This window comes from Hyposmocoma kahamanoa, unplaced genomic scaffold, assembly GCF_003589595.1.
Source record: "Hyposmocoma kahamanoa isolate Upper Pololo Valley unplaced genomic scaffold, ASM358959v1 66, whole genome shotgun sequence".
NCBI lineage: Eukaryota > Metazoa > Arthropoda > Insecta > Lepidoptera > Cosmopterigidae > Hyposmocoma > Hyposmocoma kahamanoa.
Window position 1 is genome coordinate 4,012,391 of NW_020653854.1, and position 15,906 is coordinate 4,028,296.

General features: G+C 36.4%; 1 protein-coding gene across 1 annotated transcript in view; it reads right to left on the reverse strand.

Moving 5' to 3' along the window:
- LOC113231880 (forkhead box protein O) overlaps positions 1-15,906 on the reverse strand; it is a 201,800-nt gene that overhangs the window by 37,478 nt on the left and 148,416 nt on the right. Inside the window, exon 3 of the mRNA XM_026466420.1 lies at positions 1,480-1,662. Coding sequence (XP_026322205.1) covers positions 1,480-1,662 — 183 coding nt within the window. The remainder of the gene's footprint in view (positions 1-1,479; positions 1,663-15,906) is intronic.

Here is a 15,906-nt window from a genome sequence, read left to right on the forward strand (position 1 = left end):
AACTTATGTTACATGTATAAACCACAGGTATGTATAAACCACACGCACACACGCACACACACGCGCACACACACACACACACACACACGCACACACACACGCACACACACACACACACACACACACACACACGCACACACACACACACACACACACACACCCACACACACACACACACACACACACACACACATACACACACACACTCAACATAGCCCCACACTAGGGAAACCCTGTTTCGCGGGTGCCATGGACAAACACATAGACAACCACAAATTACACCCAAACTCACGAGAGAAATAAATGTAGGCCATATAAATATTTCTCCCGGCCCGGGAATCAAACCTGGGACCTCTGCGAGGCAGTACGGTATGATAACCGTTCGACCACGGAGGCAGTTAAATACAGGGTCATTATTTGGTAAAAACACGTTTTTGTTGTGTTACAATTTAGGTTACCATGACGAGAGTGTCACAAATTTGAGAGTTTATTTATTATAATTATCCAAATGGCATATTGTATTTAGTAGCAGTAGAACTCCTTGTGAAAGACATCGTCCAGGGAAGTACTGCCATCTTACTTATTTCTGCCGCCATGCAGTAATGTGAGTTTTACTGTGTTCCGGTTTAGAAGAGTAAGGGTGCTGGTGATATTACAGGCACATGGGACTTGTCAACTTATGTCTCAGGGTGACGGGCGCAGTGGCAATGCCCATAAAGATCTTTGCGATTTAAAGCTCTGAGTGACACTGCAACTGTTATGGATAGGCGTGTCGCTTACCACCTGGCATGATTTCCGTATCTATGGATGAAAACACCTCTTCAACACTTAGTTAAAACTGTAAATGTACATAGTTAAATATAACCTAGATTGGGACTAGACCTTGTTCATTCTTTTGTTTAATCGGTTTAAAAGGCTGTAAGACCGCAAGCCGGTTTTGAGTTTAAGTTGACCTCTCGATACTACAGATTCGCTCGTAGTGCATATTAATTTGGCTCCAATTAATTTAAATTTTTTTTCCCACAATTTCCTCTATAATGTAGACTTAGCTTATTACTAGTCCATAGACATGAGCTGTTAGCGCGTTTGATGTATTTCTATATTTTAGGCCTTTAAAGTCTTAAAAATGTATATAAATGGATTTTCATTTTTCTTATAACCTATTTCACCGGCTAACTCCGTAAACGCTGTTGGATAACGATATCGTATCCGAATCCGTATTGAACGTTTTAACTCGAATGTTCTGAATGGCTCGGCAAACGCCCGTCGATTCGAGAACGATATCCTATCGAACGATTCGGTTAAAATATCGAAGAGTTCTGAATCGGGGTCCTGACACGAATACGCTCTTACTCTAATTCTTGACAGTTCCTTTGTTTCTGTCAAACGTTCGTTTTTAAAACAAATCAACATCTTTACAGGTGACATGGTGAGGCTCACTGAGGTATCTTTAACACATAAGAAGTTCTTAAAATTTACCTTCTTCTTAACTCTCCCTCTCCGCTTTTCAAATTTCGAAGTCTCCATGGAAGCAGCACGTCGTCTCACTGATTTGCCCGGCTTCGCATCCGGGTTGATCATCCACCAGGACGATTTGCCCGTCCCCTCGTTCTGCACCCGCATGAACCGGTTATGCAGCGACAGGTTATGCCGGATCGAGTTCTGCAACCAATCAAACAACCCGTTAGTGTAAGTGTCCTCGTAAAATACAGCGTGGATTGTCTTTGTGGCTTTTATTATAAGACTTTGAGATATATTTTTTTAAATCGTAAGGAATGTAGTTCTCGCGATTGTTACACATAGGACATGAAACTATTTATCCGGAATTAAATTGCGTATATTTGTGTTTTCAGACACCTATAAAGGGCCCGATTTGTTGGTTTGTTTGAAAAACCAAATATACGCGATTTAAATCCGGATAAGAAGTTTCAATTCCTTTGAATATATTTGTTTAATTCTTTGTAACTAAATAGCCAAATTGTGAAGTTACTGAACAAGTAAGAACACAAAGTTTAAGTCCTTGAGGTGTATGAATTTAATTACTTTTGTTTTATTGAACGCATTTTATTACTAATAAGTACCAGAAACTCGGCTCCGACTACCTATTTACAGCCTTTGGAGTCGAAACCCTTGGTCCATGGAGTCATGGGGCCAGGTGTCCTTTAGCAGTACAAAATTTTATCCAGAAAATTAATAGACTGTCTGGGAAACTTAAATGCCTTATGTAGGTAGCTAACCTTAACCTTGTCCAACGCATTAGCATAGCCATACAAAGGGGGAACGTTGCGACATCTTGGGCACCGCGGGAACCCAATTTTGTTCATGTAATTTAATCCTAGATTTAGTTTCTAGTTAAGCTTTTATTGTACCTTACGTTTACATTTTAACTTATTGTGTAATATATAAAATTACTATTTAAATAAAATAGCATCAGGTTCAAGTAATTGTCCGGAATTATTATCACAAATATCACTTAGAGTTCCCTGTAAATCCTTAAGAAACAATTCTCTTTTGGTTCTACCCCCGCCTCATACTCATTATAGGCAAAATGAGTTTTTGTGGCGTGCAAGCAACAATTTTAACATTCTATGTTTCTTCCTTTGATCTGGATCTTTTCAATACGATTGGGATTTCGGCGAGGACAGTACTGAGTTTGGGCATTTGGACTCACCCGTAGAACAAAGATCTATGGGCAAGACTACTTGTTCTCAGGACGTAGTACATTTCGCTCGTTCTTCTTCACTGTGGATGTCCGTTGTTCGGTTTTATATTTCCGAAACGAAATAAGATATATGAATTCTACATACATAGACCTTAGTTTGAATAACAAAATTATTCTTGAAACCACATCGGACTCTGTTCTTCAGATGAGTCGATTCCTTTGACTCATAGTGAGTTTAAGTATTAAGTTATGTTTATAGCGATAGGTTAGTTAAATTGTGCATTCTTATATTATGTTTCTATTTGTGAGGATCTGTAATAGAATCTCAGTGGTTACTATTATTATATAAGTTAGTTTTAAGCTGTTGGTCTTCCTTTAAGATAAATAAATAAACCCTGTGGCTATCTGCCAGGCCCACGCAAGCATTGGTAGAGCGAGCTCAGTTGCAAATTCTTCGTGCCCTTTGCAATGAAAACCCACGCGCCCTATAGGCGATAGGCGAAATTCGCTACGGAGTCGAAGCCTCCGGTGACCAGAAGACTGGCAGTTACCTCCGCCTAAGTTTAATTTTGTCGATCAAAACTTTCAACCATTGGGGATGTAGAGTTTCAATTGTTACACTTAAATAGCACAGTAGCATAATATGTGTGTTGGAATTAATGGTACCGTAAAACGTGAGTCCTTCACAAATTATGAAAGAGTGGCGTAAACAACGAAGTCATCGCATTATTCATTACATCAACGGAGCGGTCTGCGTTGAGGTAAAGTGAGTTAAAAATAGCCGCTATAAACTGATGGAAGTTGAGTCGCACACGTAGGTATCCGGGCGTGGCGCACTGCTGACCACAAAAAAAAACTATTTTAATTTCCCGCCATTCAAAAGTTAGGTGCAATAACGTGTCCTATCTCACACCGGCAATAAAACCTCGCAACTTTTTCCCGTCGAAGGTATAAACGCGACCGCAGCAACGAATGAAGTTTAGCAATAAAAGAGTCCATAAATAATTTCCGCGTACCCAGTGAGAAATGCCACTTACGGCGGATATCTTTCGCTCCATGTAAATAAGTAAGTAGAGTTACGGCTTTCGTCTGAGCCCTAAATCATAAAAGTTGCTCAAAAAAAATCAATGGTCCCGTACTAGCTCTAACAATTTCGACGTCAATTTTCGCGGGTAATTTAACAAGAACGTTTTCTTGTGTTACACGAGAATTTTGAGCGCACTGGCATTTTCTACGTAAATCATTCAAATTTTACGATTCGAGATATACGTATTTCCCAACATTTTCTGCGTAGCGTTCAAACTTTGGTCGCAGCTTCAGTCGATGCGTCGGATTATACATACAATGTCCTATTTATTGATGGAAAATTCGATATCGATAGATCGATACGAATTTTAAATGAAACGGTGTGAATTTTATTAGAGTAGCGTTTTAGAATTTCGGACGTCACCGCTTGCCACAAAACCTTTGTAACTGTCCATTCCAACCGTTGAAGGTTGTCTATTTTTGAATGTGCGCTGCATAAAATTATAAATTGTGGTAGTGATAAAATGCCATCGTTAAATTTTAATACCTACAAGGAGCTCGAGCTCGCCTCAAAAGCCGTAATAGTTTCCAGCGCAACACAAAGGTTACCAGTGACCATCAGATTATTAGTAGGTGTGCACTGTTGTAACAGAAAAACCTACTACCAGATCGCGGTCTGCGGTGGCCCGTATGGATGTCTCCGCAGAGACAAGATGCATAAATGGTGGTTCAGGAATGCTAGTCTAACCCCATATAACTGCGGTTTACACATACAGCTCATGCAGCACTTGCGTGCCCCTCGTGCCCTGAACGAGGGAAGATCTCTATGCGGCCACGAATAGCGCAGTCAAGGTGACAACTTGCTATTCAAACACAATATAGTTCTAATATAAAAGAGCATCACACGATAAGAAGAAGAACCTACAAAGATATAACGAACTTTCAATAGGGACGCACGAAGTAAGAAAAAGATAATTTTAAAAGCAAAATTAATAGGTAAGGAAACAATACGGCGGGAAACAAAGGCATCGCCCAATTTCCAAGAGCAATATAACAACGGAAGAGTTCACAAATCACCGTTTAATTAACATTAAGTAATGCACAACAAATTGTGCGTGTACAAATCCGACGAATGTGGACAAGTTGTGAGATTTATCAGGCGTGGATGCGCATCAACAATTCGGTTGTCGACACGTTGATGGATCTGTCGCCACCAACCCTTACCACGGGTTCGAAACATTAAATCTGCAGATTCTTACCATAAGTACGAACATTACTATTAGCAGGTATATATGAATAATATAAACTGATCTCCACAAATGAGCCGTTATCATATTTTTTTGTATTTTTATTTTGCTTACCTATAATATATTTAGTTACAATATGATTTGATGATGACGTTTGAAAATTTGTATTTAAATGTACTGGCTGTGTATTTTCTTTTAAAGTTTTGTTTTATGATGTTGTGATTAAAAACTGACCTAAGCTCTTTGTTTTTTTTTTACTATAAATATTTTTATTGAAACAATTTGCATGTCAACTGTGCCAGAACATGCTAGACTCTCTAAAATAAAATAATTTCCACTGTACCTTGCCTCCTTCCGACAAATAAATAAATTGATTGATTGAAAGTTTAACTTAAACCGGTGAAAACGGGGTCTCAACTACTATCACAGTCATAGCGTTTATTGCATTATGTGGTACAAACAAATTCTTAAAACTATTACATGGTCCAATTTAAGTCCTGTAAGGACACTGCAATTTGGCTTACTTCACCAAGAACATTATTTTTCATAATAAAAAAGTTTTAGTAGCAGTAGAGTTCCTTGTGAAAGAGTTCCTCCAGGTTAGTACTGCCACCTTGCCTATTTCTGTTATGTCAGCATAACTGCGTTCCCGTATTGAAGGGTAAGGGTGCTGGTGAAGTTACAGGCATATGGGACTTGTCAACTTGTCTCAGGGTGACGGGCGCAGTGGCGATGCTTTTCCGGACTTTTACGGTTTAAAGCTCTAAGCGGCATTGCAACTGTTATGCCGAATTTACATTACGAAGCTTATGTCATGCATGTTGAAGTTGATTTCACGAAACGAATACAACTATTTGCCAAGTTTTGTTGGAATTAGTTTGCCACACATAGAGGTGGAATATTTTTTTCAAATTTAAATGAGACCAATGATGAGGTACCCTCTTTGCAGCAAAAAAGAATCATCGAAATCGGTTCAAAAACGCCGGAGTCATCGCGTAACATAAATACAAAAAATACACTCGAAATGAGAACCTCCTCCTCCGTGACATCTTTAGTAGCACAGCAATCATGGTACCAGTGGCATCAGATGCAAAAAAAACTTCTTTGATCGTTGCGATTTAAAACTCGGAGTGGCACTGTAACTGCTATGGACAGGCGAGTGGGTTACCATCACACGTACGTCTTGTTCGTCCCGTCACTTAATATTATAAAAAAAAAACTGCTGTGAATTATAAAAACAGTTCGAAAGCAAGAAACTTTTCAACTTGTTTGTAAATATATTTCATTTCAATATTTTTTTTTTGTGAGAGGTGGGGTGCACGAAAAGGAGCCTTCCCGCACGACGTACTATTATTTTCTTATACGTCTTGGCGCAGCCTGGGCAACCAATCGGCGAGTACCTTACGCCGATTGGCAAATCCTTTATCACGATGGCAAGCACTATAGTGTAAGCCGTCGATACTATAAGAAGTTTGTGGGAGGTACCTGAACCAACAATATTTAGAGTTTTGGCCGAAGGGTATATATCGGCGATTCCGCGGCCGATTACCTAACACCAGATTGCGTCACACGTCGCCGACAAGTGCAATTCGTGTAGATTAGTCAGAAATAGTGTTATATTATATTGTATGCATGTTAGTCCTTAAGGTATATATTATATAGGCCATGTGACCTGAAATAAATAAATAAAAAATAAATCGGGATTTAATCGTGTGTAAATATTTTATTTATCTCGACGTTTCGGACGTGTTGCAACGTCCATGGCCTCGAAGGGACTCTTTACCTTCCCTTCGGGACCATGGACGTTGTAACACGTCCGAAACGCCGAGACAGATAAAGTATTTATAGAAATTAAGAAGAAAATATAATGAAATAATGAGTGAAAATCGTAAAAGTTTAAATCCGTTTCCCCAAACCAGCTTTATAATGATTAATTGTCCGTGTCTCCTCGCAATAAAACTACTTAATTAACAACAGGAGTATATTATTATATTATAAAATATATTTATTGGTTTGTGATACTTATAAAAGTGAGGTGTACAGATTTATTAAACTTGTGATAACGTTAAATTGTTGAACTTAATGTTGATTTATGTTTACTGTTTTAATTTAATGTGCATATGCAATGATTAATTGATAAAACGCTGTGACTTTAGGGATGTCTTTGTATGTACAATATTAATCGGCCATGAACTGTCTCAAGATATTAAATTGATATCGAAAGTAAAAAATCCTTATGAAATTTCACAAGATTGCAATATTGACTAAAGTGTGAATTAAATTTGAGTCAAGCTGTGTAAATTATTTACGCAAACCGAAAAAATCGAGTGTAAATATAAATTGTTTCAACGAAATGTACGAAGTTTGCGCATAAGTAAATTAACTCTGAAATAAGTATTTTTTTAAATGTATTTATACCAAATTGTCGGTGTTCTAAATGACGATACATTTGGAGATATCTTGATGCAATTTATCGTTTCTCATTTCGAGAAATGTTTATAGTTTTGAAAGCGAGAATCGGATGACTTTCCTCAATAGGGGTTTAAGAGAAATTGGTAGCGAGCGCTCTTCATGGCAAACTTTTATGAAGCTAAGTAATTGGTTCAATTTATTACGTAGGCTTTTCAGGTCTATTTTGATTACGTGGGCTGGATTCTGCTGACTAGGTGATATGCCGCATATATTCATGTTATCACTTTTATTGATATTAAAAAGAGACAAAGTTTCTTTTGGCATGCCGGTTTAGTTTCATCGTAAAATATTTTTCATACATTTTGCATTTATGATTTTTAAAAACTGTTAACTACCTTTTATTACTACTTTATAACGTTTTCAGTGTTTGTGCTCCTGTCGTTCCGAATTTTATAACTAAAATGTTAAATGCTGTCACGTTTAAAACCACATGCTCATGACGTCACACAAGTGCTATAAAATATTCGTGCTTAATTTAAACTATACAAAAACTAGTTCATAATTACCCACAAAGTATCTGTAACATCTTATTCAACTCTAGTTTTTTATGCATGTCCTCTATTTATAACATCAAAGACGGAAGCTCATGATTTTGTTATGTGTTGTCGCAACGAAATAATTCATAGTTATCAAAGATAATCTGGTATGCTGACTGGGCAAAGCCAGGGGAATTTTCTGCGTGTCTGGAATCACGTCCGTATACACAGCTTTGTGTAATTCACCTGTTTTTAGGGCGGTATATGTTAAGGGATATACGGTCGTATTTCTCTACGCTTGAATGGAGAATGAGCGGGTATGGCTTTGGATATTTCTACGAAACAAAAAGATCGAGGTGGAGTGTAGAAATTCGTAAGTAAAAAAAAAAGAAACTAGAATTCGGAATACAAAAATTTCTTTAACAACGAGTAATAAAACGGTGAATTTAAAAACGTCTTTATTAGGATCGTTGGTGTACTAAACATAGAGTTGACTTTAAATCGTCAAGTTTCAAGCTTGAAGTGTTGTTGAATCTGTGCATAATTTTGTTAGAAGCAGTAGGGCTTCTTGTGAAAAAGTTCGTTCAGGGAAGTGCTGTTACTTTACCTATTTCATATGATATGTGAGCATTACTACGTTTCGTTTTTGATGGGTAAGAGTGCTGGTGAAATCACAGGCACATGTGACTTGTCAACTTATATATCAGGGTGACGGGCGCAGTGGAAGTGCCTCGCAGATATTTGTGATTTAAAGCTCACTGTTACTGACAGTCTTGTCGCTTACCATCAGGCGCACGACTTGTTCGTCTCGTCATTTTGGCGTCATAACAAAATAATAATAACTTAAACTATTTTTAATAATATTAAAACTAAAATTTATACGACGTCTACTCTCTATAGAGCTAAACTGTCATGAACTTTGATTAAAAATTACGTAATTTTGGCGGAAAAAAAGTTACGGTAAAATCATGTTGGTAATGAAAGTATGTTCGGATTTAAATCCTACGTATTGTTTTTTTCAAACCAACTAACGTGTCAGACTCTTTACAGTACTAGGTAAAGTCATTAACCAGTTATATCTAACGTTAATGCAAAACACCCTATATTTAAAAAGTTATTAATTTAAATATTTATTCGTTTTTTACCAAAAAACATTCCAATTTACGCTACAACTATACGCGTGTTGCATTTATATAGGTTTTTTTTTAATTAAAAAGAAGATTAGAAATAAATTAAAACATATTCATTGAAAATGTAATATTTGTGTCGTAAAGGATAAAATGTATATTACAAAGTTACAACGATACAAAAGTCAATTCGCACCACCAATAATTAAGCGAGGGTTTTCGGAAACTGACAAAAAATATTATATCGTTTTTCATAACAAGCAGAATTTTGTCATATTTGATACCAGGCAAATGATTATATGATTAGTGTCACGAGCGTTATTTTTTTTAATCTGAAAAAAAATCCAAAAAATCCTCTTCGGATCACTTTATTATTGAGGGAGCGATTTAAAGTCAATATCTAAACTAAATAGTTAGGCGAGTAAAGTTATCCAATATCTTACTTATCGCTATACGAACAAATCTTTGAGAATATCCTGTGCGTATACTTAGAATTTCGTCTACGGCAGGATCCTTGGCGCCAGCGCGGCCCTTATGGGGAGAATTAACCGTCTCCATCCCCCTTTAACGCTCCACCGACTTAAATTTTGTCGAATTTCCACCACCGTTACATCGAGTTACGCAATCTTAGGAATAGAACGGCTTATGATTCGCACAGTTTCTAGCCCCCGGTTATTTGTGAGGAAACAATCGCTCGATTTGATGAGACGGATCGTTGCTCGATTTCCTATTATCGAATGGTTCGGGAATTGGTGATTACGTCACAAATTATACAAGAGACCTGTGTTGTAATTTAATTTTGTTCATGATGCTGGGGGCTTTATGTTATAGCATGACTTTGTTAGTATGAAATGTATATATGGTATTCCGAGTTAAAATGTTTTCTGTAGGAAACACATACCTACATAGTATCTCATCTCGTATAGCAATTGCCATATAAAATTTCTGTCGCAATTAAGTACGACATACGACCTTACTCAGCTTTTTAAAACGAACATTCTCGATGAATCGTCGTATGTATAAATGACAGCAATTACCAGAACAACAAAGAGACACTATAAAAGTTCAATACGAAATTGAAACTGCCACTGATTAGCAAAGCTTTCCGTACAGCTACCGAATATTTAAGCTACAAACTTTAAAAATAGACTACATATTACACTTACATCTGTAAACTATATTAAGAATACTATTTGTAAGTACATACAATTATTATAAATTCATAATGTCAACGAATAAATATGTAATAAATAGAATATTAAAAATGTTATTGAAAAGATTTTATTGAAATTTTAATGTTATACTTATTATAATAACTAGGAGCTTTTCAAAGCTACAACCTAATAAGCTACATAGTGTAACTCTTAAGTGTGTAAGAGTGTAACTCTTATAAAATATTTTTTATTTTTTATAATGTATCACATCATATCGTATCATGATGTCGTGCGCCTGGTAGTAACCTACACGCCTGTCCATAACAGTTGCAGTGCCACTCAGAGCTTAAAATCGCAAAGATCTGAACGGCACTGCCACTGCGTCCATTATCCTTCAAAACTGGAACACAGTAATGCTGACATTACTGCTTGGCGGCAGAAATAGGTAAGGTGGCAGTACTTCCCCGGACCAACTCTTTCACATGGAGCTCTACTGCTACTAAAACTCAGAGGTGCAAGCCCGGATTCGAACCTACGACATTCTGCTTGAGAGGCGCTAAGTGGAAACCATTACGCTATCACGGCTTCAATTATATCAAATTTTGGTTATGGTATTCAGTTATACATTGTTTTTTTTTTTCGGTTTGGGCCGACTGGTTTGGTTGACTGCAAGAGAATCCGTCGGTCATTTGTAATATACATATAAATATACTTAAATAAATATATGTAGCTCATTGCTAGAACGAGTTTGATAAGAGCTTACAGTTCACGACGTAAAGTGCGTTTCCCGGAAATATTTTAGAATTAGTCCGTAGAGACACGATATCATCATCGCTCTAAACCTATAAAAAATTTAGTTTAATAGTGTCATGAATCAATGACTCAAGAAGACCGCTAATCTAATCAATGTTAGAAAGGAAAAGCTGATGTTTTTGTTGCCAGAAAGGGTCCGGAGAGTCTGGTTAAATGGGAAAGCGGTGCAGGTTGTGGAGCAGTTCAAATACCTGGGTCATATTTTAACAAGGATGACAGCGACATAGAGAGAGAAGAGGGCTATCCCGATTCAGTGTGTGGAGGTGCTGCTGGTTCTGGGGGCGTTCTGGTGGATTGTAAAGGTGTGTAGCCTGGATAACAGTATAGCCTCCGCAGCTTCGCAGCCTCCAACATCTTATTTGGTAAACTTAGCAATTCAAACGTTGAAAGTCCAGTTTATAGATATTTAATCGGTTTTAACAAATATACTTTAAAACATAAACTGTATAAATATAGCTAGCAAACGATTCAAAAAGATAAATAATGGTATGTTCGCTAACGCGGTCGCGCAGAGAGTGACGACGGAAAGAAACAAAATCAGAATGCGAGGTAAAATGGAACAATTTTAAAATTTAAATATGAGTAGAAGAAGAAAAAACGATACGATACCAATGGAGAGATGCGATACAAAAAGGTGGGATGACGGTATAAGGAGGTCACACCGTCACATGTGTAACCAGACGATTCGCGAAATGTAGCAAAGAGGTTGAAGTTAACGCTTTTCCAGGCTTATTGCCAGTGTTTTTACACCTGCTAATTGTGGGTTAACTTCAAAAGAGCGAGTCTAAGTACGCTAAGAGTGCAATACAATGACGCTTTCCGCATTCTTTTAAAGTTACCACGCTACTGCAGTGCATCGAACATGTTCGCCGAGGAGGGTTACCTGACTTCTTTGCTGTTGTCAGCGATCGCATTGCTTCTTTTTGGGACAGATTGCGTTGTTCTGATAACGACATACTGAGAGCTATTTCCGCAGATATGTCTGGTCCAATTTTTAAGTACTGGCGTTCCATCCACCGCGACGCAAACATGAAATATATTAGACGACGACCTGTACGGGTCATACCTTATTACTTTATTTTATTTTATGTTATTTTATTCTTGTTTTATCATTACTGTTATATTATGCCACATTGTATATGTAAAATGGGATTTTTGCCGGAAAATAAACAATTATTATTATTAATCTCCATACCGTATCGTAGGTCTGAAAAAGGTCAAAATTCCGCCTTGTATCTAGATAGCGCTTGATCCATGGCCGTGACCAGTCTGAGCCTGGTAAATGGCCGTAGATATAATACCTCTTTAATATGAAATATAAGATTTTTTCCTTGTAATATTATTCAATAATGTTCATGAGTTAAAATTATTTTCTAATCTTTGACAAATATGCGTGTCAAAAGACGGCATAGTGTGTTACAAACTAATTTATAAATTTACGCTTCCTAATATTGATAGATGGCGCTAATCCAAAATAAAATAAAAGCACAGCCGGCACTATCCACAAAAATCTGAGCAATAAGCGCCATCTAGTTGATTTCTTTGTTATCACTAGAATTGCAACTTGTCAGTGTAAAACAAATTAGTTACAAAAATAGCTGTTAGGTACTCGTCGCTACATCTGTTGTACTAATAGGTGTACTAAATACCTTCTTCTTCAGTTGATAGTATACAACAAAGCCCTGTCACGCCGTGTCTCGGCTTGCGTTTGCGACCAAGTAACCTGGCTACGAAATAAATTGAATAATTCAGGAATAGTAGTAGTTATTACCATTGGTGGTGACACACAGTCGGACCTTCGAATTGTATTATAATGTACGTTACCTTCCTTGTGGAATAAAAATTTATCGCTTCATGAAAATTGTATTTAAATGAAACAGCGTTGAATAAAATCCTGTTTCCGCTTGTAAATTACCTTTGGAGACTTTTTTTATCAATATCTAGCTTTTTTTAGTCTTAGAAGTTAGGGTACGAATGCCTTTAGAGACTTAGTATTACTAAGTAGCACCAGAGCCGCATACCTTTCCGGTTTTAAAAAATAAGGGTGCTGATGAAATTATAAGCACGTGGGATTTGTCAACTTGTGTCTCAGTGGAATGGGTGCAGCGGCAGCGCCCCTCAGATCTATACTATTTAAAGCTCTGACTGACACTACAACCGTATCTAGTTTTGCTACCAAGTCATCGTAAGTTATAGTCTTTCTGCATAGGTGGTCGTTTTGCGATCTAGTCCTTATGCTGGTCAGGTCATTTTGAAGATATAGCCATTATGATACCGCCCAACAACTGTTGTGCATATCGCTTACAAGCAAGCGCACGACATACGCGTCCTTTTACTTATTATCATTAAAACAAATATTGTAACGAACAATTGAATATATAAATATTAATCCTAGAACAAAGTCCAAACTCATGGTACCACGATTACGTTTAACTAAGGCAAACGATTTTTTTATGGGGAAGTGTATACGTTTTTACAATAAGATTCCAGAGCATTTAAGACGTATTTGCTTAACTGCCTCTGTGGCCGAAAGGTCACCATGTTGGACTGCCACGCAGAGGTCCCGGTTTCGATTCCCGAGCCGGCAGAAATATTTGCATGGTCTACATTTATTTCTCTCGTGAGTTTGGATGTAATTTCTGGTTGTCATCATTGCCTAAGTTAAAAGTATTTTAATTGAAATGAAATATTGTAAAGGTGTACGGAAAGACGACATATTATAGATTCCACAAAATTATGATTCAAAGTGTATTCCATGGCATTTAAGTTTATTTAAAAAGAACAAATTGACTTTGACTTTGAAATGTAAAACAAAAGTAAAATTTTATAATACTGAAGAAGTCCAAGGAACAGATATGTAACATTAAATTAATTGAATAACACGATGTTTTGATATTATGATATTCAATTATTTTTGTGAAATTACTCCACTGACGTGACGTGTGGTCACGTCAGCCATGGTATGGCGAGGTCGCTGGTTCGATCGAAGGATTTTTCTTTGTGTTCGATCTTTGTATTGATAATTATAACACATATGAAGTTAGTTTCAAGTAATAATAACGCACACACTCAATAATAACTTTTATATAACTCTTTGCGATTAAAAGCTCGGAGTGGTACTGCAACTATTGTGGATGCGCGTGTGTCTTACCAACAGGCGCAAAAACGCACCACACTGTCAGCTTTCAGCAAAATAGAAGAGGCGCGTTGATTGCGTGGGTGCGTGGTAAATTTTCCTATTAATAAAATACAGGAATTCTTTCACACTCAATATAAAAAAGATTGGTGAAGTAGATTTGCTGTTGACAGCGTGTAAGATCGTAAAAGATGTACGATTTGCAACAAAAGTGTCACAAATAAAAATTAGGTATTCCTAAACGTTTATACATAGCGGAAACTTCTAAAACGAAGTCCCTTTATATCATAGACATTTATATTCTTTTTTATGTTTTATTAATATAATCTCAATTATGAAATTGTATTTCAATTTTATTTTAATTTTTAGTTACTATTTTTTTTTAACCACAACACACGTCGATACTAACACATATGTTAGCCACGTATACTTTGCTTTTGACGCTACACTCGAAGGTGGTGGTTGAAAATCCGCTTTTGCTTTTGTTCAAATTTCGCACTCAGCCACGACCTATTTGGCTTGCAGCAGCACATACGATTTGCTCACAGCTGTTGATCATTAGGTTTCTTGTTTTCATTTCATGCATTTTTAATTCATTTTCTTGTTGAATGAACGAATGAAATATTATTTATTGCATATTAAAATTACAATGACAACAGAGACCAGTAATGTAAGTATCACAGAGTAAGCCAATGTACAACAGGCAGCCTAATTGCTGAATAGCAATTAGGCTGCCTTATTAAATTGGCGTAACGCTATGGTCAATGAATGCCGTCAGGTTACACCATTTATAATTGAATAAATAAATAAATAAATAAATAAATAAATAAATAAATAAATAAATAAACAAATAAATAGCAATTCAGGTAAACCTCTTTCAGGTAAACTTATAATAGAAATTGCAACCAAAGAATATCTTGTAATGAAAGTGTTTTAAAAAAATATACTACTCATCAATAAAGCAAATATATAAATAATAATAAGTCATAATAAGATTATTTATGTACTTTTGTAGGACAATAAAATAAATAAATAATAATAATAAATAAAAAATCAATTTGTTTTTATTCCTTTTTATTAATTTGTGTGTGTTTCTGTATTAATCCAATTACTGTATTATATTGTTGTGTGTGGTGTATGTTATGCAAAACAATAAACGTTCTATGTATCTACGTTGGATATAAATTCGAGGAACTATATGTATTTACTTGGGAATTACGAACTCTAAATTTTTTATACAAAAAGGAACTTTAGGAAATTAGCGACGCACTTATTGAAAAAAGAAAGTAATTTATTTCAGGAATAGAAAGCGGAATTAGGAAATTTCGAAAAGACGTAATATTCTTGGAGTGTGAAATCAAATAATAAATAATTCAGATTAGAAACTCACGATTACACAAAAGGACGTCGGAGGGGCAGGTGAGGTGCGGTGGAGCCGCAGACGTGACATCCCTGTGAAATTGGGAAGAAAATCCTCAGCGTCAACCGTCGGTGACAAATTTAATTATTCAACTTACCGAAACGTTAGCAAGATGACTTTTCCCGAGCCGATAACTAAGTATAAATAAATTCAGTTAGAGCTGCCGAAGCAAAGTTTAACTCAATAAAAGATTGAAATTTTCGTAATTCAATTGCGCCGAGGTCGGAATCCGTTGTCGGGAATTTGAATACGTCATTTGGCATCATTTTCTTGGCTTCACTTGTCGGGATCGAGTTAAGGCGATGTCGCAATCAAATAAATAATTATTAAGTTATACCATGCAAATTGAGAATGGTAAACAAGAAAAGAACGA